Raw genomic sequence first — 14,606 nt, 5'->3', positions numbered from 1 at the left:
CTTTCTTCCCCATGCCAGTTCCCCCAGCACACAGTGCTGCTCGCTCCCCTGTGAGAAAGAGACTTTATTAGGCACGAAGGGTGACTGGTGGGCAGAGGTTACAAAATGGCTACTGGGCTTCCTCCCAAGCTGGAGTAGAGTACTCCAGGAAGAGGAGGGACAGAGGAGCCTGTGTTTTCTCTGCCTTCCCCCTTCAAGGCTGCATGCGGATGGCCCCATCCAGCCGGATGACCTCTCCATTGAGGAATGGGTTCTCGATGATGGCCTGTACCAGATGAGCATACTCAGCAGAGTCACCCAGTCGGCTGGGGAAGGGCACCTGGCTGGCCAGGAAGTTGCGCACTTTATCTGGGAGGGTGGTCAACAGCGGAGTGCCAAATAGGCCTAGACAAGACAACCAGAGTCAGAGACCCACCCTCGCTTTCATATTTACCTGGTCCCTCCTCACCTTAACCCTACTTGTGGTGCTTCCCTATGCCCAGAGATAGAAGGCTGCTGCTGTTTAGATGGTAAATACCTTCCCCTCTCAATTGCCCACAGATCCCATCCAATCCCAGGTGTGGCAGGGAGGGGATATGTCTACCTGGAGCAATGGTCATCACCCGGATGCCCATGGGAGCCAGATCCCGAGCAATGGGCAGTGTCATGCCCACTATGCCCCCCTTGGAAGCAGAGTATGCAGCTTGTCCAACCTGGAGAAGGAGTGTAGGTCACAGGGGGAAGGGGCCCCAACAAGTCACCAAGGCACAAGCCTTGCCCCTACTCACACACCTGGCCCTCAAAGGCAGCTACACTGGCTGTGTTGATGATGACCCCACGTTGGCCTCCCTGGTCTGGTTCATTCTGGCCCATCTCACCAGCTACCAGGCGGATCACATTGAAGGTGCCTATGAGATTCACCTGGAGGACCAGTAGAGACATGGTGTAGGACCTAAAGCAGAAGCAGTCTTTTGTCCCCTAAAAGCTTTGGGGACACCCACAGCCAGATACTTCTTACTACTACCCCTGGAGAACCTCTAAGGCCTTACATTGAGAACTCGCTGAAAGTCCTCCAAGGTATGGGCCTGGCTCTTCTTTAAGTTGTATGTCTTGCTGGCCACTGCAATGCCTGCACAGTTGACTGCCACATCCACACGGCCAAACTTTTCTTTTGCTAGAGTCAGGGCTGCTTGCACGTCCTTCTCTGAGGTCACCTTCAAAGGGAGAAGTGGAGAAGGTATTCATCTCCCATCACACACATACCACTAAATCTTGAGGAGGGGAGGGCAAGGCAGGTTCACTCTTTGAGTGACAAGAGAATTGTGTAAGCAAGGGAGAGGCCAGGAGAAAGAAAACTCGAGAGTGGGACAAAGGTGAAAATGTTAGGTAATACAGAGCAGTGTTTCAAAACATTTTTGAAATCCATACCCTCTTCTGATAAATTCACATACCCCTGGAGATTCTCAACTGCTGTGGATCAGAGAAGTTTTGAGAATTATTGATATGAAGATAAACTAGCTTTTTTGTACCCGTACCTGCTAAGATAATTTTGTCAAGCTTTACTTCCTGTAGCTTGTTTCATGAAAAGTTTTTTGACTTTGTAAATATAAAATTACAGGGCACAATATGCATTTTCAAACTATACATACTTCTTTGAGGAGATTCTGATATGGCCAATTCCCAACCCCTCCGTTGTGAAACCCAGCTTTAGAAATTCCTTACTGCAGGCGTTTTGAAAATGGCTCAGGCCAAAAGGGAAAAGGAGATGGGTCCACTGCCCACATAGACGGTACCCTTATGAAAAGGGACCCCATGGGAGAGGTGAGGTAATCCCACTTACGTCCGCTGGGGCAAAGGCGCAGTTCTTCCCTAACTTCTTGGCCTGGGTCTCCCCATCCGAGTTGGGCAGGTCGAGAAGTACAGCAGTGGCCCCCTGCCCCACCAGTCGCTCCGCCGTGGCCAAGCCGAGGCCCGAGGCTCCACCGGTTATTACGGCGACCAGACCCTGTGAAGAGGGGCACGGTCAACAACTATACTGTACAGACCACCCCCACCCTTGCATCTGCCCATTTTCCAGGCTTCTGCGAGGGAGGCTCCTGGTCACCCCTGCGGTTTGACCCAGATGTGCCTCCTCACTTTAACGATGGGACCTCTGGGTGTCTCATCCCCCAGAAGCCCATCCAGACACCCCGCATGCACGTGCCCCAGAGAGTTGACCTTCACCTCCCGAGGCCAACCGCCGCAATAGCAGGCCTCGATAAGAGTAACCCTTTCTGCCAGCACCGATCTCTCCCCCCTAGTTCTACGGCCGCGCCGTGCCAGCAGGTGCAGCGGGGCAAGAAGCAGGGACGAAGACCCGGTTACCTTCACGCTCCGACACGCAGCAGCCATCTTGCGCTGGCCTCTCTACAAGCAGGACTGCCGGGCGCTCGCTGGTTGGCCGAGGCAGAGCCGCGGGGCGGGGCCGGCGAGGCTGGCTGTCCGCGGCTAAGGACAAACGGCGAGTGCCGGCGGCTAGCGTCCAAGACCCGAGAGCAGGCCTGGGCAAGGTCCCGGCCGAGAGTTATTTCACCCGGGGGAGAAAACAACGAGTAGCAGCATCGCACCACCACAACCTCCGGCCTTTGGGCAGACGGCCAGCTCCGCTGCGGGGAGGGGGACAGGAGATTGAGCGTGTGTACCTTACTCCTCGGAAAAAGCCTCCATTCAACATTCATATGTTTATATCTGAGAGACTCCTATATGCCAGGCTCTGTGAGGGGCACTGGGGATAACCAGAGGAATAATAAAAGGTTCATGCCTTACGAGAGGGAAGTTGGAAAAAGTTCAATTGGAAAAAGAGATAATTACAGTACAGACACACGAAGGAAGGGACAAAGAACCAGATTCTAGAACCCAGACATGGATATCCAAAGATGGAGATTCTGAGAGCCATGTACAGAGAAACATGTCAAGGAAGAGATTGAGAGGAACAGAGATGACCGACAGATTCTCAGAGATAGGATGTGGGGAGCCATTAAGAGAGAAGCTAGGAGGGACGTCTCTGGCGGTCCAGTGGTTCAGACTTCGCCTTCCATTGCGGGGGGTGTGGGTTCGATCCCTGGTAGGGGAGCTAAGATCCCACATGCCTCGCAGCCAAAAAACCAAAACATAAACAAAGAGAGAAGCTAGGAGACAGACATTCTGAGACAGCTGCTGAGAAGCACAAACCCAAATAGGCATAAACAGAGAAGCCAAAAACATCTTTCATCAGGTCAGCCTTTGCTACTGTCTTCTTTGTCTAACCTATTTTAAACCCCAAAGCCCAGATCAGATTAGAAACATTTCAGATTGGACCTCAACGAGAGACTGTCATTTAAGACCCAGAACATCCTAGAACATCTTTTAACCAGTATCCCAATTAGAATCCTGAGCCCACCTAATCTACCTAATCTGATTTCTTTCTATGGAAGTATACTTCTCCCCAAACCAAGGTCTTCAGACCATAACCTTAGTCTACATTTTCAGCCTCATTCGGTTGTATGTTTAATCTATCTGAAGTATCTCCCTTTGTGTTTTCCCATCCAGGAAGACTTCCCTCTGGGCCTCCTAAATGTTGACCACCGCCATACTCATGGACACTACACCATATTCATCAAAGGATTTAATACCAGATTCACAATCTTTCTAACAACATGAAGCCCCCCAGCAGTCTATAGCACTCTTCACTGAGCCCAGTATGCTCCAACCACAGTGCCCTCTTTGTGTTCTTCTTTGTTTTGTTTTTTAATTTTTATTGGAGTATAGTTGATTTACAATGTTGCATTAGTTTCAGGTGTACAGCAAAGTGAATCAGTTATACATATACATATATCCACTGTTTTTTTAGATTCTTTTCTCGTATTGGCCATTACAGAGTATTGAGTAGAGCTCCCTGTGCTATACAGTAGGTTCTTATTATTTATCTATTTTATATATAGTAAGTAGTGTGTATATGTTAATCCCAATCTCCCAATTTATCCCTCCCCCCTGTGTTATCTTTGAATTAGCTATTCCCTCTGTTTGAGATGCTCGCCCCCGATCTTTGCATGACTGTATTTGTTGCTGTTGTTGTTGTTTGGTCATTCAGAGCTGAGCTTAAATGTCACCTCCCCTCCCGGAACTCTCAAGCTGTAAACCACCTAGTTACTATCCCATTGGCTTGGAAGATGTCATCAAGAGGACGTGACCTCTGATTGACCACAGAGCTGGACCCAGGCATTGGGAGACTCCTTACCCCCTCCTCTGTCCTTGGAATATATCCACCATTCCCACAGGTGGAGCTGTTTTAAGGATGCAGCCTTGAAAGAGTAAGGTGTTGAGACCATCTGGACTGAATACATGACTGAACCCCCTTAACGCCTCTATATAAACTTTTAAGATTCTGGCAGGTGGGTGTGGAGATCTACTTGCCTTTCGGCCACCCAAAACAAACCTTGGAAGTTCCCTTGCTCATTAAATCTGCCACCTACCAATGCGGAGTGGTCTGCCTCTTTCTTCAGTTTCTCCTTGCCCTCCCTGTTCAGGGGCCAGTTTTTGAATCAACACATTGCATGTTTGAATTCTCTGCATAGCACTTACAGGCCCATCATCTTTTTTCCGAACTTGGGGCCAGATATGCTTTGGAATTCAGAATTTTTTCAATTTTAGAAAGGAAGACATGTACCCTATATTACATAACTCTATATACCGCATATACTCTATATTACATAACTACTTAGAAAGGTCTGGAGCATCACTTATAATTGAACATTAATTTCTAGAGTCAAAAGTATGAAAATTCACACTGAGTGAATCAAGACTACAAATAACCTCATGCTACTTCAGATCAGGTTTTGTCACCTAACGAGTTTGGGCTCCAAAGTATGAAAAAACAACCTATACTTTTCAGAACTTTTGGCATTGTGGAATTGTGCCTCAGAGGCTTTTGAGTCTTGTCTAACCTGGCCTCGTCTGTGTGTGTATTTGTGTTGTTCTCCCTGTGCTGGAAGGTAAACCCCATGGCAGCAGGGTCTTGTCCTGCTGGTTTACCTCTTGGCTACCTAATGCCAAGAACACTGCCTAGCGTGTACTAGACACTCAATGCGAATGAAGGAATGAATCAATCAATCGATCAGCCAATCTTGGAAGAATTTGCTGGCCCAACTTCATGATTCTTTCATCTGCTCAGCTCCAGGGACCTTCACCTCCTCTCTACTTTAACCACCTCTGTCTAAACTGCATTATTAACCTTGTCATGCCCTGGAATGACTCCCCCACATCTACACACCACTGTCTCTCACTCGGACTGTGTTCTCCCAGTCACCTCAGGTCTCCTCCTCTCCACCACTTCTTTTATCTCCTTGAACTCTGTTGATCTGTGGGCCTTTCTATTTTCTCCAGCCCAGCAGCCTCTTCCTACTTTTCTTCTGGACAGTGTAGACCCTCTCTCATTCCTCCTCTCTCTTTACCATTCTCACCAGTGCCCTCAACCCATTTACCCCTTGGCATTCTACCAATTCACCTCCTTGACTTTTCAACAAAGGCTGTGAAGCCAGAGGTCTGGGTTTGAATCTCAGCTTCATCATTTACTAGCTGGATGACCTTGGGCAAGCTACTTTACTGTTGTGCCTCATTATCCTCTTCCATAAAATGAGTGTAATCAAAGCACCTCCTTTGTAGGGTTGTTAGGAATAAATGAGTTAACAACTACATAAGGAAAAGAAAAAGGTACTTAAAACAGTACAGGGCCTTTAGGAAGAGCTATGTAAATGTTAGCTACTGTTACTCTTCAGAGCAGTGTCTCTTAGCCTTTTTTATGCTAAGAACACTTCTGGCAATCTGGTGAAGTCTAAGGAACCCCTTCCCAGAATAATGCATGCATGAGATAAATAAAGATTACAAAAGAGATACTATTACCAAAATAAGAAAGACATCTGTAATGTAGTTATATAAGTGCTTCTTTATTAATACATTAAATACCAAACTCTATCAACAGGTCTAGTGACTACCATGATTTCAAATAGTGATGTAATTTTGAGAGATCTGCAACAGCCATGATATGCTATGAAAATCTGATTTCTATTGGTGACAAAGCCACAGGTACTGCTAATACTACTGTAGTTCGTTACCCACATGCCCTAGAAGGACATACTATATATCTGTTGGTGATAGTGAAAATAAAGATGCAATTCCCACTCCCACCTCCAAGTCCACGGGCTCCTTGAATTCTCTCTACAGACTCTGAAAGGGCTGTGGACCCTGGGTTAAGAACTACTGCATTTAAAGCAAACAGAGGCTATTGGGTGAACACTTCCTCTCTTTTCACCTCCAACCTTGTCTCTACCCACACTCTTCTTTCCTTGGGTCTCAGGGAAGAGAGGTCCTGTCTGAGGCTTGCCCTTCCCACTGGGCTCTGGATCCCAACCCCTCCCACTTCCTTGGGGATTTGTGCCATTGAGCATCCCCTCTCTTATTGTTCGCGCCTCTGTCTGAAGATAATTAGAAAATAGGGAACAGGACTTCCCTCGTGGTCCAGTGGTTAAGACTCCACGCTTCCACTGCAGGGGCATGGGTTCGATCCCTGGTCGGGGAGCTAAGATCCCACATGCTACACCACATGGCGCCGCCAAAAAAAAAAAAAAAAAAGGAAACAGAGCAAACTCAACTTTTGCACACACTCATCAGTTAGGGTGCATGAGGGCCAGAGGTGAGCAAAGAGTCATGTCAGGGACACCAGAACCAGCAACATCCAGCATTACCCAGGGGGTATTAGCTCTACCAGGAGGTGAGCGAAGAACAACGGTGGTCTTCACTCCTGGGAGATAAAAACCACAGGATAACCCATTTAACCCTCGTGGGCGCCTGCAGTTATCCCTGCAAAGGCAGAGCTGCACTAGCTCCGACTCTGAGGTGACATTGGCAAATATAAAGGCCCCCAGCTGATGAGTATGGAGAGCATCTGAAGGTGTGCCTGTAATTTCCGAGTGAGTTGGGGCACAATTCAAATGAATGGTTTAAATTCTGAAGGAGTGTGTGGGATGTGAGAATGACTGTGATGTTTACCTGAGAGCATGCTGAGGACCCATGCTAGCTGAATGTTTATCATTTGAATAAATGGGTCTGATGTCTAAATGAGCCTGTTTGATGCCAGCCTAAGGTCATGATGACTTTACCTTTGCCCAAATCAATGGTCATTGTTCAACCTTTGTGTAATCAGGACTTTCTGGCTGCATCTGACATGGTTGATCACTTCCCCCTCCTAGAAACCACCCCTTGGCTTCCATGACACCTCACTTTCCTGGTTCCTCCTGCTTCTTCTTGGCCTTCTGCCTGAGCTCATCCATCTCCTGGTTTCAATATTGCCTCTCTGCTGAAGACTTCCTAATCTCCAGGCTTACCTTTTCCACCAAATTTCAGAATGAGATAGCCAATTATTTGCTGGCCCCCTACACCAGATGTCCCTTAGGCACCTCCAACACATGTCCTAAACTAAACTCAGTCCTTGCCTCCAACATCTGTTCTATCTCAGTTGGTAGCAATACCATCTTTCCAGACTCCAAAGCTGGACACTGGGAATGATGCCCTCTTCACTCCATCTAATCAATTGCCAAATCCTGTTGATCTAACTCCTACATACGTCTTAAATCTGGCACTTCCTCTCTCCCATCTTCCTACTATCACTGTCCAAAATCTCTTGCCTGTACTATTATAACTAGTGAGATCCTACTGTTGTCACTCTTGAAAGGATCCTCCAAGAAGCCAGAAGAAACCTCTTCCTAAAACTAAAATTTTATTATGTTACCCCCCTCCTTGCTTTAAACCCTTTGAGTGGTTCTCCCCCACTTTTAGGGCTCTCCATAAGTTGCTGCATTCTGACTGTCTGACTTCAGCCTGTATAACACTGTACTTTCCAGCAGTGACGAGTGACTTGATACCCCCCACAGTAGTGCTGCCAGATGAGATACAAGATGCTCAGTAATGAAATTTGAATTTCACATAAACAAAAAATAATTTTTAGCATAAGTATCTCCCATGGGACATACATATACTAATATTATTTGTTAATAATTAAAATTATTTGTTATTTATCTGAAATTCATATCTGAGTGGGAATCCTCTATTTTTAGTTGCTAAATATGGCACCCCTACCCCACAGATAACCTCCAGGATGGTGAGATATTCCTCTTCAGGCTCCCACGGCTCTCTATGCCCACCTCTGAACCAATACAGTACTTACCCTCCTGAGAGATCAGGGATGTATTCTTATCTCTTTATCCTTCATTTGCCATACAGGGCCTGGCGCAGAACAGACGGCAGTTTGCTGAGTGAATTAATGCATATGTGTGACATCCCAATAAACCTGCATCATTTGGTGGAATCGATGTGTTGTGATCAGTACACAGCATCAGTTCCACTTGTAGCTACCTTCCCTTCACAGACTTGGAAGAATTACCTCATGGTTTACATATCCACCCAGCAGGCGAGCTAAAAAGCTGGGAGTCATCTGCAGGCTTAGTGAAGCCATTACATGACCAGTTGGGTTTGTTTTTTGTTTGGAGGGGAGGAGTGGGAGGGAGACAACAGTATTCTGGCAATATGGAGGTCGAGGAAGGCAAAGAGGACGGGAGCAAGGGAGGAAGTGGGGAAGGAAGGGAAAGGGATGTGGGCAGCCGGTGGGAAGGCAGGAAAGCGAGCAAGCACGCATGAAGAACCAGGAGAACCAGGAGCCAGCTGGCGCCGGAGCGAGCAGTGACAGCCGCCGCCCGCAGGGGGCGGGAGCCGGGAGGAGGGAGGCTCCGGCAATGCGGGTGGAAGCGTTCTTCTCCCTCCGGGCTCCTCATCATCCCTCCTCCAGGCGGCGCGGAACACCCCCGCCCCACTCCTGGTCAGAGGCGAACACAGGGGCTGGCCCTCTCAGGGCCTCCCAGCTCTCCGCTAAGGACTTAGACTAGTTTCTCCAACAACTCTGCCGGCCCCCAAATCCCCTCCGCGCCCGCCCGGGTCGAGTTAGGAAAGACTCGGAACAGAATAAAGGGTGTGAGGGAGATGAGTCAGCCCGGGCGGGGCGGCAGTGCCAGTGAAACCCCCGCCAGTGTGACTGGGCGACACCCAGAAGTGGCGGGCCCGCGGGGGCAGGGGTGCCCATTCCGGGTGCGAGACTTTAGAGGCCCTGTCTGTGATAAGTCTTGACCATGCACCCACTGAAGGGGCGGCTGGAGGCTGTGGGATCTGGGTCGAGTCTTCTTCGTCTTCCGGCCTCAGTTTCCTCCGCAATCAAGTGGGAATACAAATACTCGCTTTATCCTAGTGTATCATGTCTGGTATAAAAGGTGTCAGTCAGTAGTAACTCGTGCTTAGTGCTTGTGCCCTCCACCCTAGGCCACCTGCGCCATGTGAGACTGTCCCATTGGCGGGGATATGGGACACAATGGGGGAGACCCTGATCCATAGGCACAGGTAGCCCAAAGGTGGCTCAGGCCCCCAAAGAGACTGGCGAAGGGGCTCGTTAGGAGGGAACCCAAAGAGTCCAGCGAAGGGGATCGGCAGGGGACAAGTTCCCCTTTTATTTCTGCCACTCCCAGGTGGGGAAGAAGAGTCGCCTGCTCTGGAACCAAGTATTGGAGGGCGATGTACAGGCTGCACCCACTCTAAGCAAGTGAACAGATTCAATATGCTTGTTACTCACTCATTCTTTTTCTTTATTAGAGGGGTTGCTAGCTAGCTAAACGGAAGGATTCACACTAAGATTCCAATACGGGGCTGTCCTATAGTCCTGACTGAGTGTGGGAAGACCGGACCCAGGGAGAGGAAGGAGGGCGGCAGGGGGCTCGGAGGTGGACAAGTATAGCTTCGCCACCACTCACTCAGCCCATCTTCCCTTCTGGAGCGGTGCACAGCATCTGCGCATGCGCTATTCCCCCCCCCCCGCCCTCCAGCGGGGTCGAGCTGGCCTCCGTGGAGGTGCTGTCCGTGCATGCGCGGCCCGCTCATGTGCTCCCAGTGGGGTCGGAGAGTCCCTTGAGGAGCTGGAGGTGCTGTTGAGGGGAGGATTGCGGCCCAACTCATAGGGGGTGGCTGTTAGGAGATGTGGACAAAGCGGCGTGTGACAGCGACAGGTCACAGAGAGAGGAGGAGGAGAAGTGCGGCCGCTCTGGGCGGTTTAGGCAGGCGCAGAGCCCTCAGGGGTAGACAGGCACTAGTGGTTGCTCCTTTCTCCCGGATTGCAATTTGCGGGCCCCTGGGGAGGCAGAAAACCAGAAGACGGAAGGGGGTGGGTGTGTTAGACCCGGAGGAAAGCCCTCTCGATCCCGTCCTCACATCTCCATGCCCTAGAAGGGACTCAATCTTAGGTCCAGTGGACCCCAGATCATCCCCCCGAGGAAAAGCTAAATTTGGACAGTAACCGCGCCGGACCCCACCCCCAGTCTTTCGGCCAGTTCCAGGGGCTCACACCACGCGCTGGGGGACTTTGAGTTGAAAAGGGGGTCCCTGGGGCAGGGCAGGGTTGAAAATTGCTGTGGAGTCGTCTCTGTGGCCTAGGAAAACCGCTGCTTCCTCACTGGCCACTGAGGTCGAGGAAGATCCCAGATACGACCAGCCAGCGCCTAGAGGAGTGACTTCAGACCACCGATCAGGCAGTGAAGACTGGAGGAGATTCAAATGGCCCAGTGGGAGACTGGGTTAATGACTCTGACCTCTGACCCCCAGACCCCTGTAAGGAAAGGGAAGGAAGCCTTCGGCTGCTCCAGCTGCAGGTGTGAAGTCACCGAGGCTCCAGGGACCTTGAAGCCTGATGCTTATGAATGAGGATCCCTAGGCCCGGTCACACTATTTATCACTTATATATGACGTTATATATGGTGTTGTGTGTGTTGTCGTGAGGACTAACAGAGTAAATACACTCAAAGTGAGTGTATTTACTCTGTTAGTCCTCACAACAACGCTATGAGGTAGGGATTACAATCATCCCCAGTTTACAGATGAAGAGAGTGCTGAGAAGTTAAGCCACTTTCCAAAGTCACATAACTAGTAAGGAGCAAAGCAGGACTTGAAACTCAAGGCAGTCTGGCTCCAGAGTCTGCACTCCTAAGAGCACAAGCTATAGGCTCTGGGTAAGAGGCCAGATAATAGAGACCCAGTAAAAGGTCAAGTTTGGAACTCGTTTCTTGGGCACCTTCTCTCACACTATTGTGCTTCTCTCACACCATTTCAGTCTTCGTAACAATCCTGTGAAGAAGGAATTGCTTGGTAACGGAGAAAAAGAGAGGTTCCATATCCTGCCCCAGATTACACAGATAGTAGTTGGACCAAGTTGATGAAGCAACTTTTTTTTTTAAATGAAACACCTTTTCATTTATTTATTACATATTTTTGGTTGCATTGGGTCTTTGTTGCTGTGTGTGGGCTTTCTCTAGTTGCGTCAAGAGGGGGCTACTCTTTGTTGTGGTGCGCGGGCTTCTCATTGCGGTGGCTTCTCTTGTGGAGCGCGGGCTCTAGGCACGCAGGCTTCAGTAGTTGTGGCATGTGGGCTCAGTAGTTGTGGTGCACAGGCTTAGTTGCTCCGTGGCATGTGGGATCTTCCTGGACCAGGGATCAAACCCATGTCCCCTGCAATGGCAGGCAGATTCTTTCTTTCTTTCTTTAATTAATTAATTTATTTATGGCTGCGTTGGGTCTTCGTTGCTGCGCGCGGGCTTTCTTCTAGTTGCAGCGAGCGGAGGCTACTTTATGTTGCAGTGCATGGGCTTCTTGTGGTGGCTTCTCTTGTTGAGGAGCACGGGCTGCGCGGGCTTCAGTAGTTGTGGCACATGGGCTCAGTAGTTGTGGCTCACGGGCATAGTTGCTCCATGGCACGTGGGATCTTCCCGGACCAGGGCTCAAACGTGTGTCCCCTGCATTGGCAGGCGGATTCTTAACCACTGCACCACCAGGGAAGTCCTGATGAAGAAACTTGATTCAGGTAACAAGTTAACCAAGACAAATTATGAGACTAAAATCTAGGTCTCCTGTCTCACAATCTTGGGGTCTGTATGGTCAGACCACTGAAGATGGCTGTTCCCTTGCTCTCTGTACGTCCCCTGCTCGACCAGTGCCTGCTTCACCTATCCCCTACTCACATGACTGATCATCCTACATACTTGCCCCAGGCCCCAGCTACTGACGAATGTTCTTATCAGTGGGGCAATGAGGGGCATGCTCCTCTGCTAGTTTCCCTGGTAACCGATGAGCCAACCTGACGTCAATTCCCCCTATAACTGGCAATCTCCCCTTCCCCCGGAGCAAAGATTGCAGCTATGTCCTGCCCGCCATCCGCAGCACACGGGACCTTGCTTCAGACATGTAAGATCCCCCCATCCATTAAACCACTGATGTCCCTGTCTCAGACTCTGGGCTCTTTCTTCAGTCTTGAAGCTGGGCAAGCACAGGGCTTATAGGTCTGCGGGGTGCAGCCCAACAGGGTCTTTTTACTATATTCATTTTAACAAACATTTATTTGTTCATTCAGCAAATGTTTGTTGTGTCTGTCATTCTTGGAGACACTTAGGATTCAGCAGTGAACAAAACAGACGTGGTCTCTGTCCCTGAGTCTCTGAGGGAGGGTGACGGTGGAGAGTGTCAAAGATCAACAAAGTTGGACTTTAGTTAAAGCAGTGAAAACAGATTTTGTTCAGTAACTACTGACAGTAGGGGAAAGAGCTGAGCTCCGTTCCAATTTGTGCAGGGTGTTTTAAAGGGAGAATGAGAGAGGAGGGAGGAGGAGGAAGCAGGGGCTCAAGTAGAGTGAGGGAAAGTGAAAAATTACAAAAAGCAGGTAAGAGGGTTGGTCAGTGTAAGAGCAATTATGTTGCTCAAAAACTAGGTTCGCCTCTTGGTGGGTGTCAAGCCAAAAGATACAACCAAGTCAAAGAGCAGGAGAAGGAAGGATTTATTACTTGCAGCAAATAAGGAGAACACTGGGGATTTTTTCCAAAGCGGTATCTCCCCGAACAGCAAAATTGGGGAAGTTTTAAGCTAAGGGTGCATGCATATTCATGAAGGGGATTGGGCCGTGTATGCATACACATGGAGGGGCTTGATCAGAGGAGATTTCAGCATAGAATTGGGGCAAAGGTTGTCAGAGTCCAAGCTATAGTTGAAGTCATGACGTCAGCAAAGGTCAGCATCATCATCCTTTAGGTTCCAGTTGACCTGGTGGTTGAGCACTCGAGGGGGTTTGAATTCTGCAAAACAGCTCAAGAAGGTGCTTCAGGCTAATCTTTACCCTTGAAACAGAACTGGGAGTCTTTACAACTGATTTATTATCTTTGCTATTATTACTTCTCTTGCCTTACAACAGTTTGTTCTTTTGTTCCCTTAAGATCATTATTACTGAGACCTGTTCAAGGGCAAGCATTGTGGCCAGGCTTAGATCACAAAATGGTTTAGGCCTAAAATGGCTTCTCTCTCTCTTTTTTTTTTATTGAAGTATAGTTGATTTACAATGTTGTGTTAGTTTCCGGTGTACAGCAAAGTGATTCAGTTATACATACATATATATATTTTTCATATTCTTTTCCATTATGGTTTATTACAGAATATTGACTATAGCTCCCTGTGCTATACAGTAGGACCTTTTGTTTATCCATCCTATATATAATAGTTTGCATCTGCTAATCCCAAACTCCTAGTCCTTCCTTCCCCCACCTCTCCTCCCCCTTGGCAACCACAAGTCTGTTCTCTACATCTGTGAGTCTGTTTCTGTTTCATAGATAAGTTCATTTGTGTCATATTTTAGATTCCACATATAAGTGATATCACATGGTATTTGTCTTTCTCTCGCTCTCTCTTTTTTTGGCATGCCGCATGGCTCGAGGGATCTTAATTCCCCGACCAGGGATTGAACCTGGGCCCTCGGCAGTGAAAGTGCCGAGTCCTAACCACTGGACTGCCAGGGAATTCCCTGTCTTTCTCTTTCTTGATTTACTTCACTTAGTATGATAATCTCTAGGTCCATCCATGTTGCTGCAAATGGCATTATTTCATTCTTTTTTATGGCTGAGTAATATTCCATTGTATACATATACCATATCTTTTTTGTCCATTCATCTGTAGATGGACATTTACGTTGCTTCCATGTCTTGGCAATAGTAAATAGTGCTGCTATTTCTCTGAATATATGCCCAGGAGTGGGATTACTGGATCATATGGCATCTCTTTTTAGTTTTTTGTTTTTTGAGTGAAAGCAGATTTATTCAGGGAAATACATACTCCATAGACAGAGTAGGCCATCTCAGAAGGTGAGAGCTCTTTTTGGTTTTCTAAGGAACCTCCGTATTTTCCATAGTGGCTGCACAAATTTACATTCCCACCAACAGTGTAAGAGGGTTCCCTTTTCTCCACCCTCTTCAGCATTTGTTATTTGTAGACCTTTTAACAATGGCCATTCTGACTGGTGTGATGAAATGGCTTCTTTTTTTAATAGTTTTTTATTTTTATTAATTATTTGTTTATTTATTTATTTTGGCTGCATTCGGTCTTCATTGCTGTGCACGGGCTTTCTCTAGTTGAGAAAATGTATTTTATTTTGCTTTAAAAATGTTTATATCTTTCTGTTGTATAGTTACTTTATTATCTTCTTTTCAAATGTG

The 14,606-nt window shown here is 48.1% G+C and overlaps 1 protein-coding gene and 1 non-coding gene across 2 annotated transcripts; both read right to left on the bottom strand.

Moving 5' to 3' along the window:
- Positions 1–44: 44 nt before the first annotated feature.
- Positions 45–2,421, bottom strand: HSD17B10 (hydroxysteroid 17-beta dehydrogenase 10). The gene is made up of 6 exons (XM_024758005.1): positions 2,344–2,421; positions 1,820–1,984; positions 1,029–1,193; positions 772–900; positions 584–692; positions 45–384 (listed from the first exon to the last, which is right to left on the bottom strand). Exons 1-6 carry the CDS (start codon positions 2,368–2,370, stop codon positions 194–196), a joined length of 786 nt encoding a protein of 261 aa, XP_024613773.1. The 5' UTR covers positions 2,371–2,421; the 3' UTR covers positions 45–193.
- Positions 2,422–13,840: 11,419 nt separating this feature from the next.
- Positions 13,841–13,913, bottom strand: TRNAE-UUC (transfer RNA glutamic acid (anticodon UUC)). The gene has a single exon. It is a non-coding gene; the product is annotated as a tRNA-Glu (tRNA).
- Positions 13,914–14,606: the final 693 nt, after the last annotated feature.

The sequence above is a fragment of the Neophocaena asiaeorientalis genome, unplaced genomic scaffold (assembly GCF_003031525.2).
Source record: "Neophocaena asiaeorientalis asiaeorientalis breed wild unplaced genomic scaffold, Neophocaena_asiaeorientalis_V1.1 scaffold685, whole genome shotgun sequence".
Taxonomy (NCBI): domain Eukaryota; kingdom Metazoa; phylum Chordata; class Mammalia; order Artiodactyla; family Phocoenidae; genus Neophocaena; species Neophocaena asiaeorientalis.
Note: the sequence above shows the minus strand (reverse complement) of the source record. Positions and strands in the feature narration are given on the sequence as shown.

What these genes read in the sequence shown, in the direction of transcription:
- HSD17B10 (XM_024758005.1), bottom strand. Translation starts at nt 2,370, where the DNA reads ATGGCTGCTGCGTGTCGGAGCGTGAAG. An exon ending in CTGCGTGTCGGAGCGTGAAG is followed by an intron (nt 1,985 to 2,343) that starts GTAACCGGGTCT and finishes CCCTCTTCACAG; the next exon opens with GGTCTGGTCGCCGTAATAAC. An exon ending in ACTTTCAGCGAGTTCTCAAT is followed by an intron (nt 901 to 1,028) that starts GTAAGGCCTTAG and finishes CTGGTCCTCCAG; the next exon opens with GTGAATCTCATAGGCACCTT.